The 16,208-nt window shown below is 40.9% G+C and overlaps 2 protein-coding genes across 2 annotated transcripts; one reads left to right on the top strand and one right to left on the bottom strand.

Annotated features, from left to right (window-relative positions):
* Positions 1-2,000: 2,000 nt before the first annotated feature.
* On the top strand, positions 2,001-6,638 carry sgo1 (shugoshin 1; the record flags this gene model as incomplete). The annotated part of the gene is made up of 9 exons (XM_079231594.1): positions 2,001-2,160; positions 2,346-2,554; positions 2,689-2,741; positions 2,841-2,905; positions 3,255-4,106; positions 4,219-4,344; positions 4,946-5,113; positions 5,326-5,524; positions 6,195-6,638. 9 exons carry the CDS (start codon positions 2,001-2,003, stop codon positions 6,352-6,354), a joined length of 1,992 nt encoding a protein of 663 aa, XP_079087720.1. The 3' UTR covers positions 6,355-6,638.
* A 1,559-nt stretch (positions 6,639-8,197) lies between these two features.
* On the bottom strand, positions 8,198-15,954 carry kat2b (K(lysine) acetyltransferase 2B; the record flags this gene model as incomplete). Its single annotated transcript, XM_079231973.1, has 18 exons — positions 8,198-9,638; positions 10,025-10,109; positions 10,195-10,258; positions 10,351-10,381; positions 10,513-10,627; positions 10,721-10,864; positions 11,216-11,326; positions 11,420-11,546; positions 11,627-11,835; positions 12,259-12,392; positions 13,024-13,149; positions 13,273-13,376; positions 13,598-13,789; positions 13,884-14,065; positions 14,170-14,256; positions 14,354-14,499; positions 14,602-14,728; positions 15,754-15,954. The coding sequence occupies 18 exons, from the start codon at positions 15,952-15,954 to the stop codon at positions 9,445-9,447; spliced, it is 2,379 nt and encodes a 792-aa protein (XP_079088099.1). The 3' UTR covers positions 8,198-9,444.
* Between the last annotated feature and the right edge of the window lie 254 nt (positions 15,955-16,208).

Raw genomic sequence — 16,208 nt, 5'->3', positions numbered from 1 at the left:
CTAATTTCTCTGACTGCCACAATACTCTGTCCATTTTAATCAGTTATTCTGCCCTTTTGTTTTACCTGTGATAACACATTTCTCTCCAGTTGTCTTGACACATGAATAGTCAGAGGTGGCATGAAATGATGATGTGATGGATTTGTCCATTCACGCAAGCTGAGCTAAAACCTGGAGTCTTCTGGCTGTCTATCATTCTGTCTTTCTCTCTCTCTTTCTTTTAATACAGTTTAACAAAACACACCACTCACTATTTGAGGCAATAGATGTAGCATTTATTTGTTTTTCCCAGAATAACACACCTTTTCGGAAAACAGAACTGATCTTATTATTAAAACAGCGAGTCATTACTCAGACCCCTAAACCATACTAAAAGTGTTACTAAAAAACATGTTAGCTTCAGTTTAGGGATTTGCAACTGAAAACAAAAAACGTATTAATTAGTTAGCTTAACTGCCGCAAAACCTTACAAATGCAATATAGTAGATTCCCATTGAGAGCATACAAAGCATCAATATTTGTGAGGAAAAGTCAGCTAAATCAAGAGCTGTCTATTGCTTTACATAAGGGTCTTGCCTGAAAGTACAGGCCTGTTTCACAGCTGAAGCGACCTGTTGAAGTCATTGGTTTTCATCGGGTGTCATTGACAACACCCAAGCTTTACCAAACTCCTCCTGTAGCCTCAATATGCCATTCAGTTGGCTGTCGTGACACTTTCTGGGATCCTCACTGACAAAATGTCCAAATGGATGTTACATTAGCTGCAATGCCATGCTGGAAAGGTGTGAGTTTCTCCCTTGCACTCTGCCAAGTAAGACATGCCTGCTTGACGTTGAGTTGGGAAAGTAAATGGGCTCATGATGAGGTATTCAGTGTAATCCAATATTTACTGAACATCTATTGAAAAAAATCCTGATAAGTGAAAGAATGGAAACATGGCTTTAAGAAAGCTGTGTGTGCAGAAAAGCAAGTGTATATACTGCATGCCCTATGTAAAACAACAACAACAACAACACAGAAGGTTGGACATTGGAGCATGTCATACAATTTACTGGCTCAAATAAAAATGTACATTCATCTAATAATTGACTTGCGTTCTGAGCTATTGTGGCATCCCATTTTGAAAGAGCCACATGAGTTTCTGAAAAACCTCAAGGAATACAACTCAAACATTTGAGTTGTAGTTGTACTTTTTAGATTAGCACAATGATCAGCTCTATAGGACATGCAGCAGGGCACTTTAGAGAGCAAATCATAAATAACAAATTAGTAACTATTTTGGGCCAAATGAGCCTGACTCTTGATGGGTACTTATCTAATTTACAATAAAGAAAATGTAAAGTAAGAAGTGTACTATTGCCGACCTCCATTTCCCAATTGGTCAGTGTTCTCCACTTTGCTTTTTGACAGACAGGAAGAAAGGTGAAAAGATGATGATTGAACAGGCAATAAGTATACTTATATATGGTGTGCTATAGTCTCAAAGGATCCGAATATGCAGGTGAATAATATACCAAATCAGTTACACCTCTGTAACTGAGAAAGGAAACGTACATTATAATAATAGTTTGCTATACATTAGCGCCATCTAGCGGGCGGTAGTTTCACTCAACGGAAGTGACGTGATTTAAAATTCCTTCCAATCAACGGCCGCGGCTCAACATTCGAAAGTCAACGAGCGGAGAGTCGAATACGATGTGTTAAAATGGATTAAGTTGCTAACTAACTTTAGTCACCAACGTATTTTGTTACACACCAAATAGCTTGGTGGTTTACACGTGTCGGTAAGTTGACTTATAGGTTGCTTTCACATATGACGGCCGCCTACAGCTAGCGTTGCTGTAACTTATATATTGTTGTATCCACATACGTTAACGTTACATAGCATGCTAACCGAGTGAGCATATTAGCGCAGTCGTTTGTTTTGCTGACGTGTCAGCAGGCTGTTGATAGTTGGATAACGTTAAGAAAACATTTGAACTAATCACAGATCCTAAGTAATGGCGAAAGAACGGGCCCAGAAGAAGTCCTTCCAGCAGAGTCTGGAGGAAATCAAGGAGAGGATGAAGGACAAGAAGAACACACGGCTGGCTCGTGCTTCAGCCCCCAGAAAAGTACGGTCCAAACTAATAAACAACAACAACAACAGCAGCAGCAGTGGTAAGGACGTGAGCTATGCTTATCTATCACTTAAACAATCGCATTTGATGACGTCCAGGTCTTTCCCCCACAGTTACGTAGGCTACTATTACTTGGCATTGCCAATACCATGACATTGTCAGATGCAGGAGAGATGTTGAAATGCATTAACAACCAAATAACATCCATTTCATGTTTTCTTCCAGTGGTTAATTCCATTCACACTATTCTGAAGGGTGTCCAGCTGAACAACAAGGAGCTGGCGGTTGCCTTGCAAACTGAGAAGGAAAAAGGGAGACAGGCTAATGCAGTGATCTTGCAGCTGAAAAGGGAGCAGCAGGCACTGTTCCTTCACCTACTTCTGCTCAGGAAGAAGCTCAAAGAGCAGGAGGCTCTTGCAGCGAGCGCTACACAGGTACACCGAGGAGACCTGTGGTCTGTTCTTTGTTGATGACTTAATCCTGACTCGCATGTACATTATTTCAAAGTAACGTTACTGTGTGCCTTCGTGAAGGAAATTCTATATTTTTTATTTCTGTGTTGATTTAGACTAAAGCTTCAAACGTCCTTGTGGAACCCGAACACCATGTGGATTCAGCAAGGTAACTTTTTAAAAACCAATGTTAATTGCATAAACTTTGATGACATCCCTTATTCTGAAAATGATGACTTATCAGGATCTATCACATCTCAATTTACAGGACGAAGCTCTCTAGCCAGAACCTTGATGCGCCCACTGTGTGCAAATCCTCACCAATTTGTCCAGGTATGTATACACACCAAAACTACTACTCTTAATATTAATATTATAGATTAGCCAGAGTAGTTCACTTATTGTTAGCTCAGTACTTTGATCCCATTTTGTTAGTTAAGTAATTAAACTAATTGTTAAGCATTCACAAAATGTATGTGTAGATCGATTAACAGAATACATTTAAATATCGGCTATTCTTCAGCTCACCTAGTTGACTAATTCTTGAAAGAAATGATGATGATGATGATGATGATGATTACACGGCATCTATTGTATACTGGTCTCACTGTTGCATGTATCCAATAAACTAAACAGTTGAACTGTTCTAATGATAATGTTTTTGTTCTTTTTTTTTTTACAGACCGTACGCCTTCTGAAAAGAATGTAGATTCGGACCAGCAGCTTGTGCTGCCATCTACGGTGGGTGTGAGACGTCGCCATGCAGATAAAAGAAGCAGGAGGAGGTCTGAACGTGTGCAAGAAAAGAGGTTGTTGAGTGAGGGTGACCCCATCACAGGCGTGGGTACTTTGATAGCAAGTCCTATTCGCAGTGACCATGAAAATACAAATCAGTCACAGCGAGGAGCAGAAACAGATTTAGCGGACCCCGTTGGCACTGAGGATTTTCTGCATTCTACTCCTGAACCTGTCCCACCTAAAAACAGCAACAACCAGCAGCGGCCCAGCAGGAAAAAAGCCCAGCAGCAGCCACGAACCAAACCAGAACCGGCTCCACAGAAAGCAGAGAGAGGCCGCAAACCAGACCGTGTCCCACTGAAGAAACCTTGGGACAATCCTAAACCCAGGACTCGCTCCAAGAGTAGGGACCGGTCAGGCACAAGGGCCAAAACAGCAATTCCGTCACAGGGGAACAAGCTCAACAGCTCACTGGGTTTTAATGACACATTTGACTTTGATTGTGAAGAGGCGGTTCACGTCACACCGTTTAGGGCCAAGGCAGAGGACAATCAGTCCTCCACACTCGTTAACAAAGAGACTCCTCGAACTGAGGCCACACCTGGGGTTTCCAAACAGATTGATTCCAGCTCGACATCAACAGCTTCTGAATCGGAGGACAGTCTTTATGTTCCTCAGAAGAGCCGACGGCCACAGACTTCCCCTAACAAGACCAAAGTGATCACCACTCGTAGAGGCCGGCACTCTAAAGTCGTCAGAGAGAAAGAAATCATTCAACCAAAACAAGAGATCTCTGGTGAGCTTTTGGGTTTGTTGTTCTTAACTTTATCTTTAATTTGTGGTTTATTAGAGTAGATTTTTAGATGGTTATTGTTAAACAATTTAATTAATTGTTTTGTGTTTTGTAGTCTTTAGAGATGAGGAGTCAAGTCCTAAGGCTGCAGAGCCTGCAAAGAAAGACGCTCATCACTTCCCCGACTCTAGCTTCTCTAACAGTTCTGACCCGGTGTTGTTGAGACCGGAAAATCACCACGGTGAGTAAATGGTCAGGAACACGTTGAGCATGATAATTATAGCTCTCAGGTTGTAATGCGTGAGTCTACACAACAAAGCTGTAAAGGCAAACTAGATGGCGTGATGACGTTTTGTAGTCTCATTGAGCCACTTGTTAGCAAGCACCTTATTTAAGACGCATATACGTTTTAAAATTCTCGAGAGGGGTTTTATATCGTAGAACAACAACAAAAATATCTCAAGCCTGATCGAACCACAGACCTTATTTCAGGCAACAGCAAACATGCTAACTCATGGGCAGTCAGAAAAGGTTTTATTTCAGATTACTTCTAAATGTATTAATTTTGGACTGCAACAACTATTGCATCTTATACAATTAACAAAGTGTATAGCACATCTTCTAATTTCTTTTTTCCTGTGTGATGTTTTCAACTTCGCTCAGGCACAGCCTCCTAATTGCGACCCCAAAATTGTTATCCTCTCCTCTCATGATGACCGTACTGTTAGATACTGTATGGTATTTAACAAAGATGTCACGGTGAATTGTTTCATGGCTCTTTCTTGCACTTGAGTATCTGTTTTTGCTGATCGTAATTTGTTTGTTTAACCTGTTTTTTTCAGAGCTTCCAATAGGGGCTAATGAGAAGGATTGTTTGCTACCCGTCAGCCCTCTGGTTGAAGTCGAGATGATGAGAATAGACAATGTCCTGTCTAATTTTGGCGATTCGTCTGGTGAAGCTCCTCTTTTATCTCACCAAACACCCCAGAGGATGAAGACGTGCAAGAAACGTACGTTTGCTTTTCACTTATAAAATCTCACAGTATGACTGCTTAAAAACAGTGGACAACTTGGGAGGCTAGGCATCTTCATCGCCTTGTCACTTCCCGATGTATTTTCTTCCTGGCCATGTCTTTTAGTTGCTCACTTGTGGGTCTACATGAATACACACCTGTTTTCTTTTTCTTGCTTTTGTATCACATCTTTCATCACGTTTCCGCAGGTGGTTTTGGTGTAAGGACAGCAGGGCGGGGCTTGAGTCTGTGTGATGTGACCAATCTGTCCCTTGCAGCCGCAAATTCACATCGCAAATTCTCCAATGATGGCTCACGGTCCTCTGATGCCCGATGCTCCACTCCGGTTCCTACTCGGAAGCGACGCTGCTCCATGGTGGTGGACTACAAGGAACCCACGCTAAATGCGTAAGTTCACATATGGATCTTATGCTGCGTTCACACCAAAAGAGTTGCGAATTATTCTTGCGAGTAGATTACGTGTAAAGTCAATGCACACGAATGCGAATGGTTACAAAAAACAAATTTTACGGCGGGTGGCGCGAATGAGGCGAAAAATTCGCTTTTTCACAACGCTTTTTTTTAACTCGGGCGAGTTGAGAAAAAAAGAATTGCCTGACGCTGAGTTGCGAAGACCAATCAGCGTTGAGATGCTCCGCCCGACATCACTGCTGTGCTGCCGTTGCTGAATTCAACTGGCTGCTGGTCCGCCTGAAGTAGCGCTGGAAGCGGCACTCATTCAGACACAGGTCGGAGCTGTGTGTACCCACAGATAATATTATGAACCCAGACACGATGTTGTTTGATGTTCTGACGTTTGTAGGACTTCCACAACAAGTATAAAGTCAAACTAGTGGTTATTTCAATGGTGGATGGCGGAAATGGTAACTGTTTTCACAGAGTAAAGCCACGGAAAAGCCGCGCCCCCTTTCCGCCGTGAAAAAGCGAATGAAGCAAATTTACCACATAAAGTTGAGCGAGTATACTCAGGCGAACGCAGCATTTGTGTAAACGATTTCAGATATGTTCAGATTTTACTGTTTGAATGCTCAACATTGTCACATTGTCATATTAACAGGAAACTTCGGCGTGGAGACAAGTTCACAGACCTGCAGTTCCTCCGTTCTCCTATTTTCAAGCAAAAGTCCGGCAGGAGATCTGTGCAGAAATCAAGGAATTCAACTAGCAGCCAGCCGCCATTTGATAAATACAATGAGTCATTTGTTGGATGTCGCTGAAGGGCTACCTGGTTGACAACTGGCAATTGTCAGTTTTACTGTGATTACTTAGGTTTGACAAGTGATAATTTTAGTTTTTTCACTCAAGGTTGTATTTTTTTATTTGATGAAAAACTGTGATCAGTAGATCTTATGTGTTAGCTTTGAAGCTAAAGCTTTTCTTCTCATCATCACTAGCTAAATGTATGAATTGCTATTTTATGAAGATGACCAATTCTATTGGTCAGCATCTTACTTCAGGTCTATTTTTATTACGTCGTGAATTGCTTCATATTATTGTCATATAAAACCTCTGTGTCTCTTTCCTTATTCATACTATTCTATAAATGGCAATTACATCAAATGCTGTTTCTTAATTTTCTCTATTGCAACTTGCATGTCCATGAAGTCCAGGTGTCTGCTGGGTCTTGAATGTATTAAAGTTTATAATTCAGTTGGTGACATTTAAGGCCCTAAAACTCAAACACCAGTTTTTGAGATGCAATTTTCTTTTTTTTTAGCTTGTATATATATTTCTATATGTCCGAAGTTTGTAAACTGCCTAGCCATACAGTAATGGAAATAGATCTCAGATATACATGCATCTTCACATGCATCGTGTTGGCAAGGGCCTCTTTCCCTTTAATTACAATGAAAAAGGCTACGACTACAATAATCATCAGATATCAATTGCACCGATAGCCCATAAAAGCGTATTTGCTCATATGTAGGTCTATAAATGAAGGTGTGTGTGTGTGTGTGTATATATATATATATATTTTTTTTTTATTTTTTTTTTTGCACGATAAAAAAGAAGCTGGGAAGCTAAAATAAAGAAGCTGGGTTATTTGAAACTATCTCTGCTGCGTTTTAGCACCTAGAACATCTATACAAAACAACCCGCACCATCAGTCTCAGAATAGCTCCTAATAAGTTAGGGGTCATGTACAGCGAGCTGATCATTATTGCAAAATGAACCACAGCAGGGTGAGCAAAAACAAATAAATGCATTTGGATAATAATTTGGACCTTGATTACCATGGCAATGGTCAAAGCTTTGAAGCATTTGTGTCAGTAATAGATACATTAGATATATTATTCATAATAAATAAATGTTCTCTTATTTCAAGTAAAATATGGGCTGGATTAAAAGATAAAATACATAACAGATGCTTTTGAAAAATGTGATTTAAAATAAAGTACTTCATTTTAGAATATTTGTACTGAATTGTCTTTGCCCTGTAGCTTTAAATTCAGATCTGAAGTAATGTCAATCAAAAAAGCCACAATATCCATATTCTCATCTTTTAAAAAGATACATTTGTGTGCAAGGATTTTATCTGTGGTTCTTGAAACCACTTGTTTTCAGCTCTGTTTACATCATTGTTGGGCAGTGAATTAATGTATAGGATCATATTGGGATCTTAGATCGTTTATTCTTTGTTCCCTTTTGACATGCTACACACTGACTTTTACGACATACTATACTGTGACTTGTTTTTCCTGACATGCTATACTATATGTTTTTTTTACTTTTGTGTATATATACAGAAGGCTTTGTAGACTACACAAATAATCAATCATAGAAACTTGCAAACAACAGCTTACATCTGTAGCCTTATGTTTTGTGTTTCACTTGTTTCAATCGCAACTCTCAAATAAAACAATGTGTACGCCTGGTCTGAAGTCTAAAATCTTACAAAAATAAATCTGTACCATATTAGAATTATTTTAATAGTAAAATAGACATCAAAGAATAAAGAGCTGTGTCACGTTTGCAAGTGAAAACAATGTAACAGGTAAAGGCTAGGAAAACCTTTTACGTCCTTGAGTTGAAAAACTACAGACACTAAATTAGCCTCACTTCTGTTTTATTCAGTCTATAAAATAGGCTAATACTATGTCATTAAAACCAGTTGTACAAAGAGCATGAGATAATTTTCCAGACATATTACAAAATGCATTTTTTTCCTAAAGTTTGAAAAGTACAAACACTTTTTTACAAAACAGCAAAACTACATAGTATTGCACAATCTTTTCATATATCTCCAAAGTATAAAGTTATCAATCTCCATTTGCAGGACAAAAATAAGAAAGAATAAATTAAGACCTTGTCTTAAACATAATTCTTTTAAATTACAGAACATAAATAAGAATAAATTCTAGGTAATTTAATGTAGTCCTTAGTGAACAGCGGTAATTTATGTGGAAAACAAATTCTGAAAATAAAAAAAATATTTGAACAAATACTTAAAAGTGCATTTCAATAGTCAAACTGCCCTATGTGGCTTATTGGGGAAAAGGAGATTGTATTTTGTTCTGAAACAGAAAATATATGTTATTTACACATTTAAAATATACAGTGGGTATAAGTGCTTTAAAATAATTCAAATCTGTACATATTTAAAGTATGCATTCCTCTTTTGGCAGGATGAACTCATCACAGACAAGCTTTGACCTCATTAACGCCGTGCACACTCACTGAACTCTCAGTCACGTTCCTCACAGGTAACACTTTGTAATGACTTAATACAATGTAGATGTGGTTACTGCTCTTCACAACTCTACCTGAGTCAACTGAGAGGGAAAGGCAGACACTCAAAAAGGCAGGGGGTGAAAGTATGGAAAGAAAGGATAGAAGAGATGGAGGGAGTGAATCTCCAATCACCTGTCAATCTTTGTTACCTTTCAATGTCTACCACAAAAATAATGATGGAAGTTTTCTGTCCTGGTTAAAATATATCCCGACTACACCTTCCACGGCCCTGCTTTTCCATGGGACTTTGGGATATGTGATGAAATAAAAAGACAATTTGCTTAATGTCCGCAACCGTCTGGGAGGCCTTCAGTAAGGCCTTCCCTTGTCTTTCAGTCCTACCCATCAGCCGAAGCTACCGATTCAGGATCTGGGTTGGCGTGCGTCAAACATCAAAAGAGTGCTGATCTGAGACCCGTTCGTATCTTTTAAATTAAGATATGTATTTCTGAAACCTAACCGCTCCAGAGTCAGTAGTCCAATCCTTAACTTCTCCAAGCATATAGCTGTCTTTTGCATTACTAAACATTTAGAGTCTCATGTTGTTACGGTGAGGAGAAACGTCTTCCTCTCTTCTACTTTTCGATGAGGCCTGCTTCTTTGATCTTGGTGTAGAAGAATTTCTCCAGTAAATTGGCACACTTATAGTACTCGCTCTCTGGAGGGTTGTATTCCCGACAGTTGGTGAAGATGCGCTGCATGTCAGCCATGAACAGCTTGCGCGTCGTGTAGTATCTGCTCTTCAGACGCTCGCTCATTGTCTTAAGGTCTGTGAAGGGAAAAAAGGGAAGTCTTTTGAATTTTTGACCCTTGATTAAATATGTACACCACCAAACCGAGAGCTCTTCCCTTAATGCACAAAAGACACATGACTAAGTATTTATTCCAAAAGATCTGCGCTGTGATCTAATAATTCTAATCCAAAAATGTGCAAATGATTTTTGAACGGACTCTCAACGTGGAGCATATAAACAAATATAAATAGAAAGGTTCCTCCTATGGAGACCAACGTTCAATCCCAGCATGCACCTGCCCTGCCGATGTGTCCTTGAACCTCATCTGCAATGTCTTACTCCTCAGTAGACCTTTTTTTTCATAATTGTAAATAATTAGGTCTGCCTATTGGTGTACTTCAGATGTATACTGTATACGTACCCATGGGGAAGCGAATTACTTGATAGTACCCGGGTGCTTCTGTTTTCTTCACTGGCTCCATGAAAGGCCAGGCATTCTGGTGACTCTAAGACATAATGACCAGTCTTGTAAGAATACGATGTGTGTATGTACTAAAAGAACACTGCACAATGTGTGTGGCTAACCCTCACCTTCACATGCTGGAGGATAGTCTTCAGAGTGCTGTATAATTGATCTGGGTCCTTCAATTCCTTCCTAAAGTAAGTACAGTAAGTAACAGTCATTGGGTGAAGTAATGGGAAGGAACTCTGCTAAATTCCAATCCTGTCCAGTAGAGTCACACTCACCCTTTGCCCACAGGCTTCCAGCCAGTTTCACCTTTTGATATAAAGAAACTAAAATTAACCTCATATATCATACTAAAGACATCTATGTTGTTAAATACAAACCTAACGTAGTGTAAGAGGAAGCTATAAGATAGTCTGAAGTCAATATTGTGAGTAACTTACGTATGCCAGGAATGCTCTCGATGGGAATCTGCCGAACTCCTTCCTTAAAACAGGAAAGCCCCGGATAGACCTTTCTGATATGAGCCTGCTTCCTCTCTATCAGCTTTTTGATGATCTGAGGAAGACACATTAGATGAAAAGGTAGTGAATGCACAGACAAAAACAGAAAAGGAAGGCATTGAAGTAATTTAAATGCAAAAACACACACCTCCTTCTGCTTCTTGATAATTACGGAAAACTCTGTGTAGGGAATGCTGGGGTTGAGTTCACAGCCCATGAGTGTGGCTCCTTCATAGTCCTTGATGTAGCCCACGTATTTGGCCTTGGGAACCTTGATATCCTTTGAGAAACCCTGAGAAGGAGGACATTTCTGTATTCGTGTAGCTGTACATAAAAGCAGGTGAAAAGCCGTACAATACTGCTAAGTGATAGTAAGTCTACTTGTAGAAATGTGTGTCAGGAGCATAAAACAAAGCAGATTGAAGCAGTATCAAAAATAGCAAACTTCAAAATAGTATCTTAAAACAAGTTTAATTACACTGGAAACAAGTGAAATTGTCTAAATCAAAATGGTTCTTTTGGTTTTGCAGGCCATTTAAAGTGTTTTATGTATACACGGTTCAGTAGAAAAGTGTAAAAGAGAATTGTGTCACCACAGTATTATACAAATGTTACATGCAGTTTAATGGACATAACATGTTACCTGTTTCTTGAAGTAGCCAATGGCGTACTCATCAGCATAAGTGAGGAAGTTGAGGATTTCATGCTTTATGTGATATTCCTTCAGGTGGTTCATTAAATGGGTCCCATAACCCTATAACCACACAGCCAAAAAAAGGAAAAGGTCAAAACTGGCCAATCAGACAGCATGAATTCACCAAGCTAACAAACAAGGAAGTGCTCTCACCTTGACCTGTTCGTTAGAGGTGACGGCACAAAAGACAATCTCAGTGAAGCCCTGCGATGGAAACATTCGAAAGCAGATCCCTCCGATCACACGGCCATCTTTGATAAGTGACAGCGTCTTGTGCTTCCTGTGAAAAGAAAATCAAGATTTTATAGTCAAAATGTGCCTCCAACACATCTCTGAATGTGATGATAAAGATGCACTCACGGATCAAAGACCAGCCGCGTGATGTACTCCTTGGGCATGCGGGGCAGCTGGTGCGAGAACACATTCTGGAGGCCGACGAGCCACATTAAGATCCTCTTATTGGGTTTCTGATTTAGGGAGTTACCAATAACGTGGAATTCAATCACCCCCCTGCGCTCCTCTAGACGAGCAGCTTCATCGCGGGCAGAGTGAGCTGACAGCAGACTGGTCTGCACAGGAAGGAAGGTATTAAACAATGATGATCACCTTTGTTCAAAACACATAAAATACATCACACATCTTGATATGTATTGTCTTCATTAAGTGTGAACAGACATTCCTCACTACTACATCGCTGTTACTGAAATGATCCTGGATCTTAAACTTACAAGTAGATCATTCACAGTATTAAGCAATGCCAGGAGTAAGTTAATCAAATGCAGTCAAACATAGATGTGTTTTCTTCCTTTCATCTATTACATTTCCTGCCAAATGAATAACATTATTTTAATTACATACTTGGGGCATTCAAAATTCTAATTTTAAAAACAGCATCGTGATTTGTCAATATTTAAGCTAAAAATGTTTTGATGTCATTAAAGATGATGTTTTCTTCATCCAACTCGAACTGGAAATCAATGGGAACTGGTTACCTCTGGAATGGCGGCAGGATCGGTGATGGTTGCCATGACCTCATTGATGAGCTCCAAGGGGATGTCACCCACTACCCTGGGTCTCTTGCTTTCCTCCAGGGGGAGGGGCTCAGTGGGTTTACGCTTTTCTCCAACTGTGATAATGCACGGGCACAGAGGAAAGTAGTTCTCTCAGACTTTTATATTTGCTTTTATAACTGCTCCACAGAAATTTCCTTTCGGTATGAATTACGTTTGATCTTTGTCTATTTCCCTCATTAAATGTCTCTTTTAAACCTTCTCAGCAGTTTAGTAGTGTATCTCAATACAAACAAGAAGTTATTAAGTATTTAAGGTTAGCTCACTATGGGCTCATCTCCAATAGGCCCTTTCCACAGCCATTTTGACAGGTCCTTGCAAGGTAAACAGTCAAATAAGTCTTGTTAGATGCGTTTCCGGGTGTTTTATTTACTTCTGTTTCTTGATACAGCTTGAAGGCCAATATTCAAATAAGTATTTGAGGAAATGCGTTAGTTGAAACTTTGAGACATTCCATTATAAGAAAAGATTTATTTGAATCAATTGATAGAATTAAAGTCGTCGGATGGTGACAATGAATCTTTGTTAGCTAAGGAGATTCAGGTGTAAATGCCATAATAACGCATAAACATGGTTTACATGTTAAATACAAGGTTAACTCTTCCCTACTGCCCACTGTTTACTATGAGGTGTAATAACATGGAATCACTGTAACCGTATCAGTAATTACAGGTTTGACTGTAATACCTGGGCTTGGCTCCAGTACAGAAGCGGTTTTCCTGGCAGGGCTGACACTGCCGCAGGTAGATGGGTCCACTGACACAGGGCTGGTGCTGTAGTACAATGGCCTGGCCACAGGGGGCGCACTGATAACTACAGAGCAACGGAGAGAACATTATTTAGTCAGAAAAATAATGTTTTACCATATTCTCAAGTGACAATTCTTACACTGTCTAACGTTAGCTTGAAGAGAGTGTCTGCGAGGGTGTCTGTTACCTGTGTGGATAGGTATCTGCCCTCCTGATGCTCCTGCCAAGAAGTCTTGGCTCCAGATCGGAGAACTATGGCTGTACACCTCCTCCTCCAGCATAGACAGGAACCTGAGCCAAAGAAAACAAAACAACCACAATTAAACTGCTTTAAAGATGGTTGTCAAGCTTGTATAGTGCTTATCGTGGAGTTTGATACTGAGGATTGGCCATGCATGTGTAGTGCATTAGCAAGTGGCTCTGCTGTGTGGCTAATGATATGCTAGTCTTGATAGAACACTGCGGTTGTGGTGTATCACTTTGCATTCAATCTCAGAGTTTCTTTTTCTTACTTTGGAAAGTGTGTGAGGATCAGTGTACGTTTTTCAGGTGGCAACTTGTCTTTTTCCTGTCTTGCCTGCTCCAGCAGTTGTTTCCTCATCACAGTGAACACTGAACGCAACAGCGTCCGGCCGAAGATCTGAGTGGTCTCGTACCGGGGTAGACTGTCACAGAACTGAGGCACGTTGCAGTAGCAGAGCCACCTATGACGAGCACACCACACAGATAAGTATGACTGTAAACAAGTGTGATGCATGTTAACAGGATGTGTGGCAGGACATTTGGTAGTGCTGCTACCTGGTGTAGTTGGCTTTGTATCCAGCTGCGTCATCATTAGGAACCCTCTGGCGTCTCTGAGAGGGCGTTTCAAGCTGCCAGTAGTTGATTTGGTTGAGGAACATCTTGGCCAGTTCCATGATGGTTTGACGTTCCTTAGAGGGCAGGTGGCTGAATTTGTACTGGACAAAGTTGTTCACCCCCTTTTTGGAAAAGAGAAAACATATAGAGGGGACACAGTTAAACAATTTGTGTTGAAACGTGTTGTTTTTATTGCCGTTGATGCCCATGGAAGACGTGTGATTACCTGCTCGATACTGGGTTTTTCAAATGGAGGACTCTCCTGTGCTTCTAACATTGGTTTACCCATCTGTAGGATGGATTTCCTCAACAGCTGAAAAATACGCAGACAAAGGGAACTTTCACTTGTACACAATGTGGGTTGTAAAATCCTGTGTTTGTATGTATTGATTGTAGAAGAGGAGGCTTACTTTGAAAAGGGAAAAGTAGACCTGTTTAGTGTCAGCATCCTCCTCTTTGTGAACACATGTGTAGAGATACTCCACATCCAGGACTATACCTAAAAGTCTGTTAATTTCCTCCTCAGAAACATTTTCTAGATGGGTCACATGATCGCCTAGGGAGGAAAGAATACATTTTAAAGTGGTATATGTCTTACTCTGTACTGTTTTTATTATTATTATCAGCTGTAGCTTATGTCCTAGACTCGCTGACATACCCAAGGTGTGAGAGCAGCTCCGGCAAGGCTCCTGCAGGTTGACTGTGCTGGACTGCTGGTCCGTTCGTGGGGGTGTAGGAGGGGGGTTTTGACTTTTCCAGCCGTTACACTTGCAGGCTCCCTCAGCCTACAGGCAAAACAGAGTTTAAATGAGTGTGAAACATGATTCATATTCTATAGTGAATAGTAATAAACATCAATTGGATATTGGAAGAAGAAGAAAAAAGCATAGATGAATTGTTTTCCGAATTTTTAATTACTTGTTGTTTGTAAACGTTATGGTGCTTGTGACTGTCAGGTGGAGCAGCTGTTATCAGTCACCTGCATATTTTATCTGCTTTTTAACCAGTGCCTGTAAAGTAAACAGTAGGTATGTAGGTATTAGTAGTAATGTCTTATTTTAATATACAATAAAGGGGCCTTAGCAGCATGAATAAATTTTCAAACGTGACAACGCCGCTCAGAATAATGGAGATTTGTTATGACTGACTTTGTACATTATCAGGAGGTAGGGTGAGGAGGCCTGTCAGCGTCAGCTGGAGCTGCAGCACTGCGCATGCGCGTGAAACAACAACAAACTCCGCCCCTCCAGCAGCTGTCACCCTGTCAAAACAAAGACCCCGTCCCTCTCTGCGGATGATATACTGCATACAAACAATAAAACCCTCTCTGGTTACGATACGGTGTCCCCGTGTCGACGAGAGGCGACACGGGGACACCGTATCGTTTCCCGCGGAAAGCCTCAGACCGCGCACGAGCACACACACACACACACACTGATGCAGCCCTTGTGCACACAGCCTGCTACTCCCAAGCAGCAGCGCCAAGCCAATGTTTACGTTCACCGACCCCCCACCTAGACAGAAACATAGTAACGTTGTACATAGTGGACATCCTACAGCTGGACGGCCCCTGCATTATAATCCTGCAACAATAACGCTTGCATTGACTGGATTATTAATATCGCGCTTACAATAATTGGTTCGTGCATGCAAAATGAAAAAAGAAAAAAAAATGAAGTGCGGCAATGGCTTCCTTTGCTGCGCTTGCATTTTGTAAACTATTGCAACCAAAGCCCAGGAAATACGATTCGTTATGAATAATTAAACCGCTGTGTTTAAAAAGACAGCCATCTGCAAAAAAATAGCATACTTTGCAGGATGAATACACTCCGAGTTTTTCCAGTTTCTTTGGCCGAGGTGAAGAGCGGAGTTGCGCCTTCTTCACGGCGATACGTGCGGATCCTCCAGCGGCGCCGGAGCCCTCCGTCCCTCCGGCTCCAGGAGCGGCCGGAACCAGGCCCGCTGCCCCGATGGCCGGCGAACCTTGCTGAATCCCAGCGCTGTCGGCCATGATTCACACGGAACCCCGACGGGACCCCCGGCCCGGGAAATATTCGCTCTGCCGTCCGCTCTACTCCACAAGCGGAGGATCAGACATGGCGCTCATCCTTATTTTCAATTTCTCACTGTAGGCCCATTTTCCTCCGCTAGGGGACTCAGATGGGATAGGCCAAATCCACTAGAATTCAGAGGAGAAAGGTCACAAAATGCAACCATTCGTAGCAAAATTTCAAGGTCAAATGTAATAGAGGAAATGTGGATTGC

The sequence above is a fragment of the Taurulus bubalis genome, assembly GCF_910589615.1.
Source record: "Taurulus bubalis genome assembly, chromosome: 16".
Taxonomy (NCBI): domain Eukaryota; kingdom Metazoa; phylum Chordata; class Actinopteri; order Perciformes; family Cottidae; genus Taurulus; species Taurulus bubalis.
The sequence above is the reverse complement of the archived record's forward strand: the minus strand, read 5'-3'. Positions and strand labels throughout refer to the sequence as shown.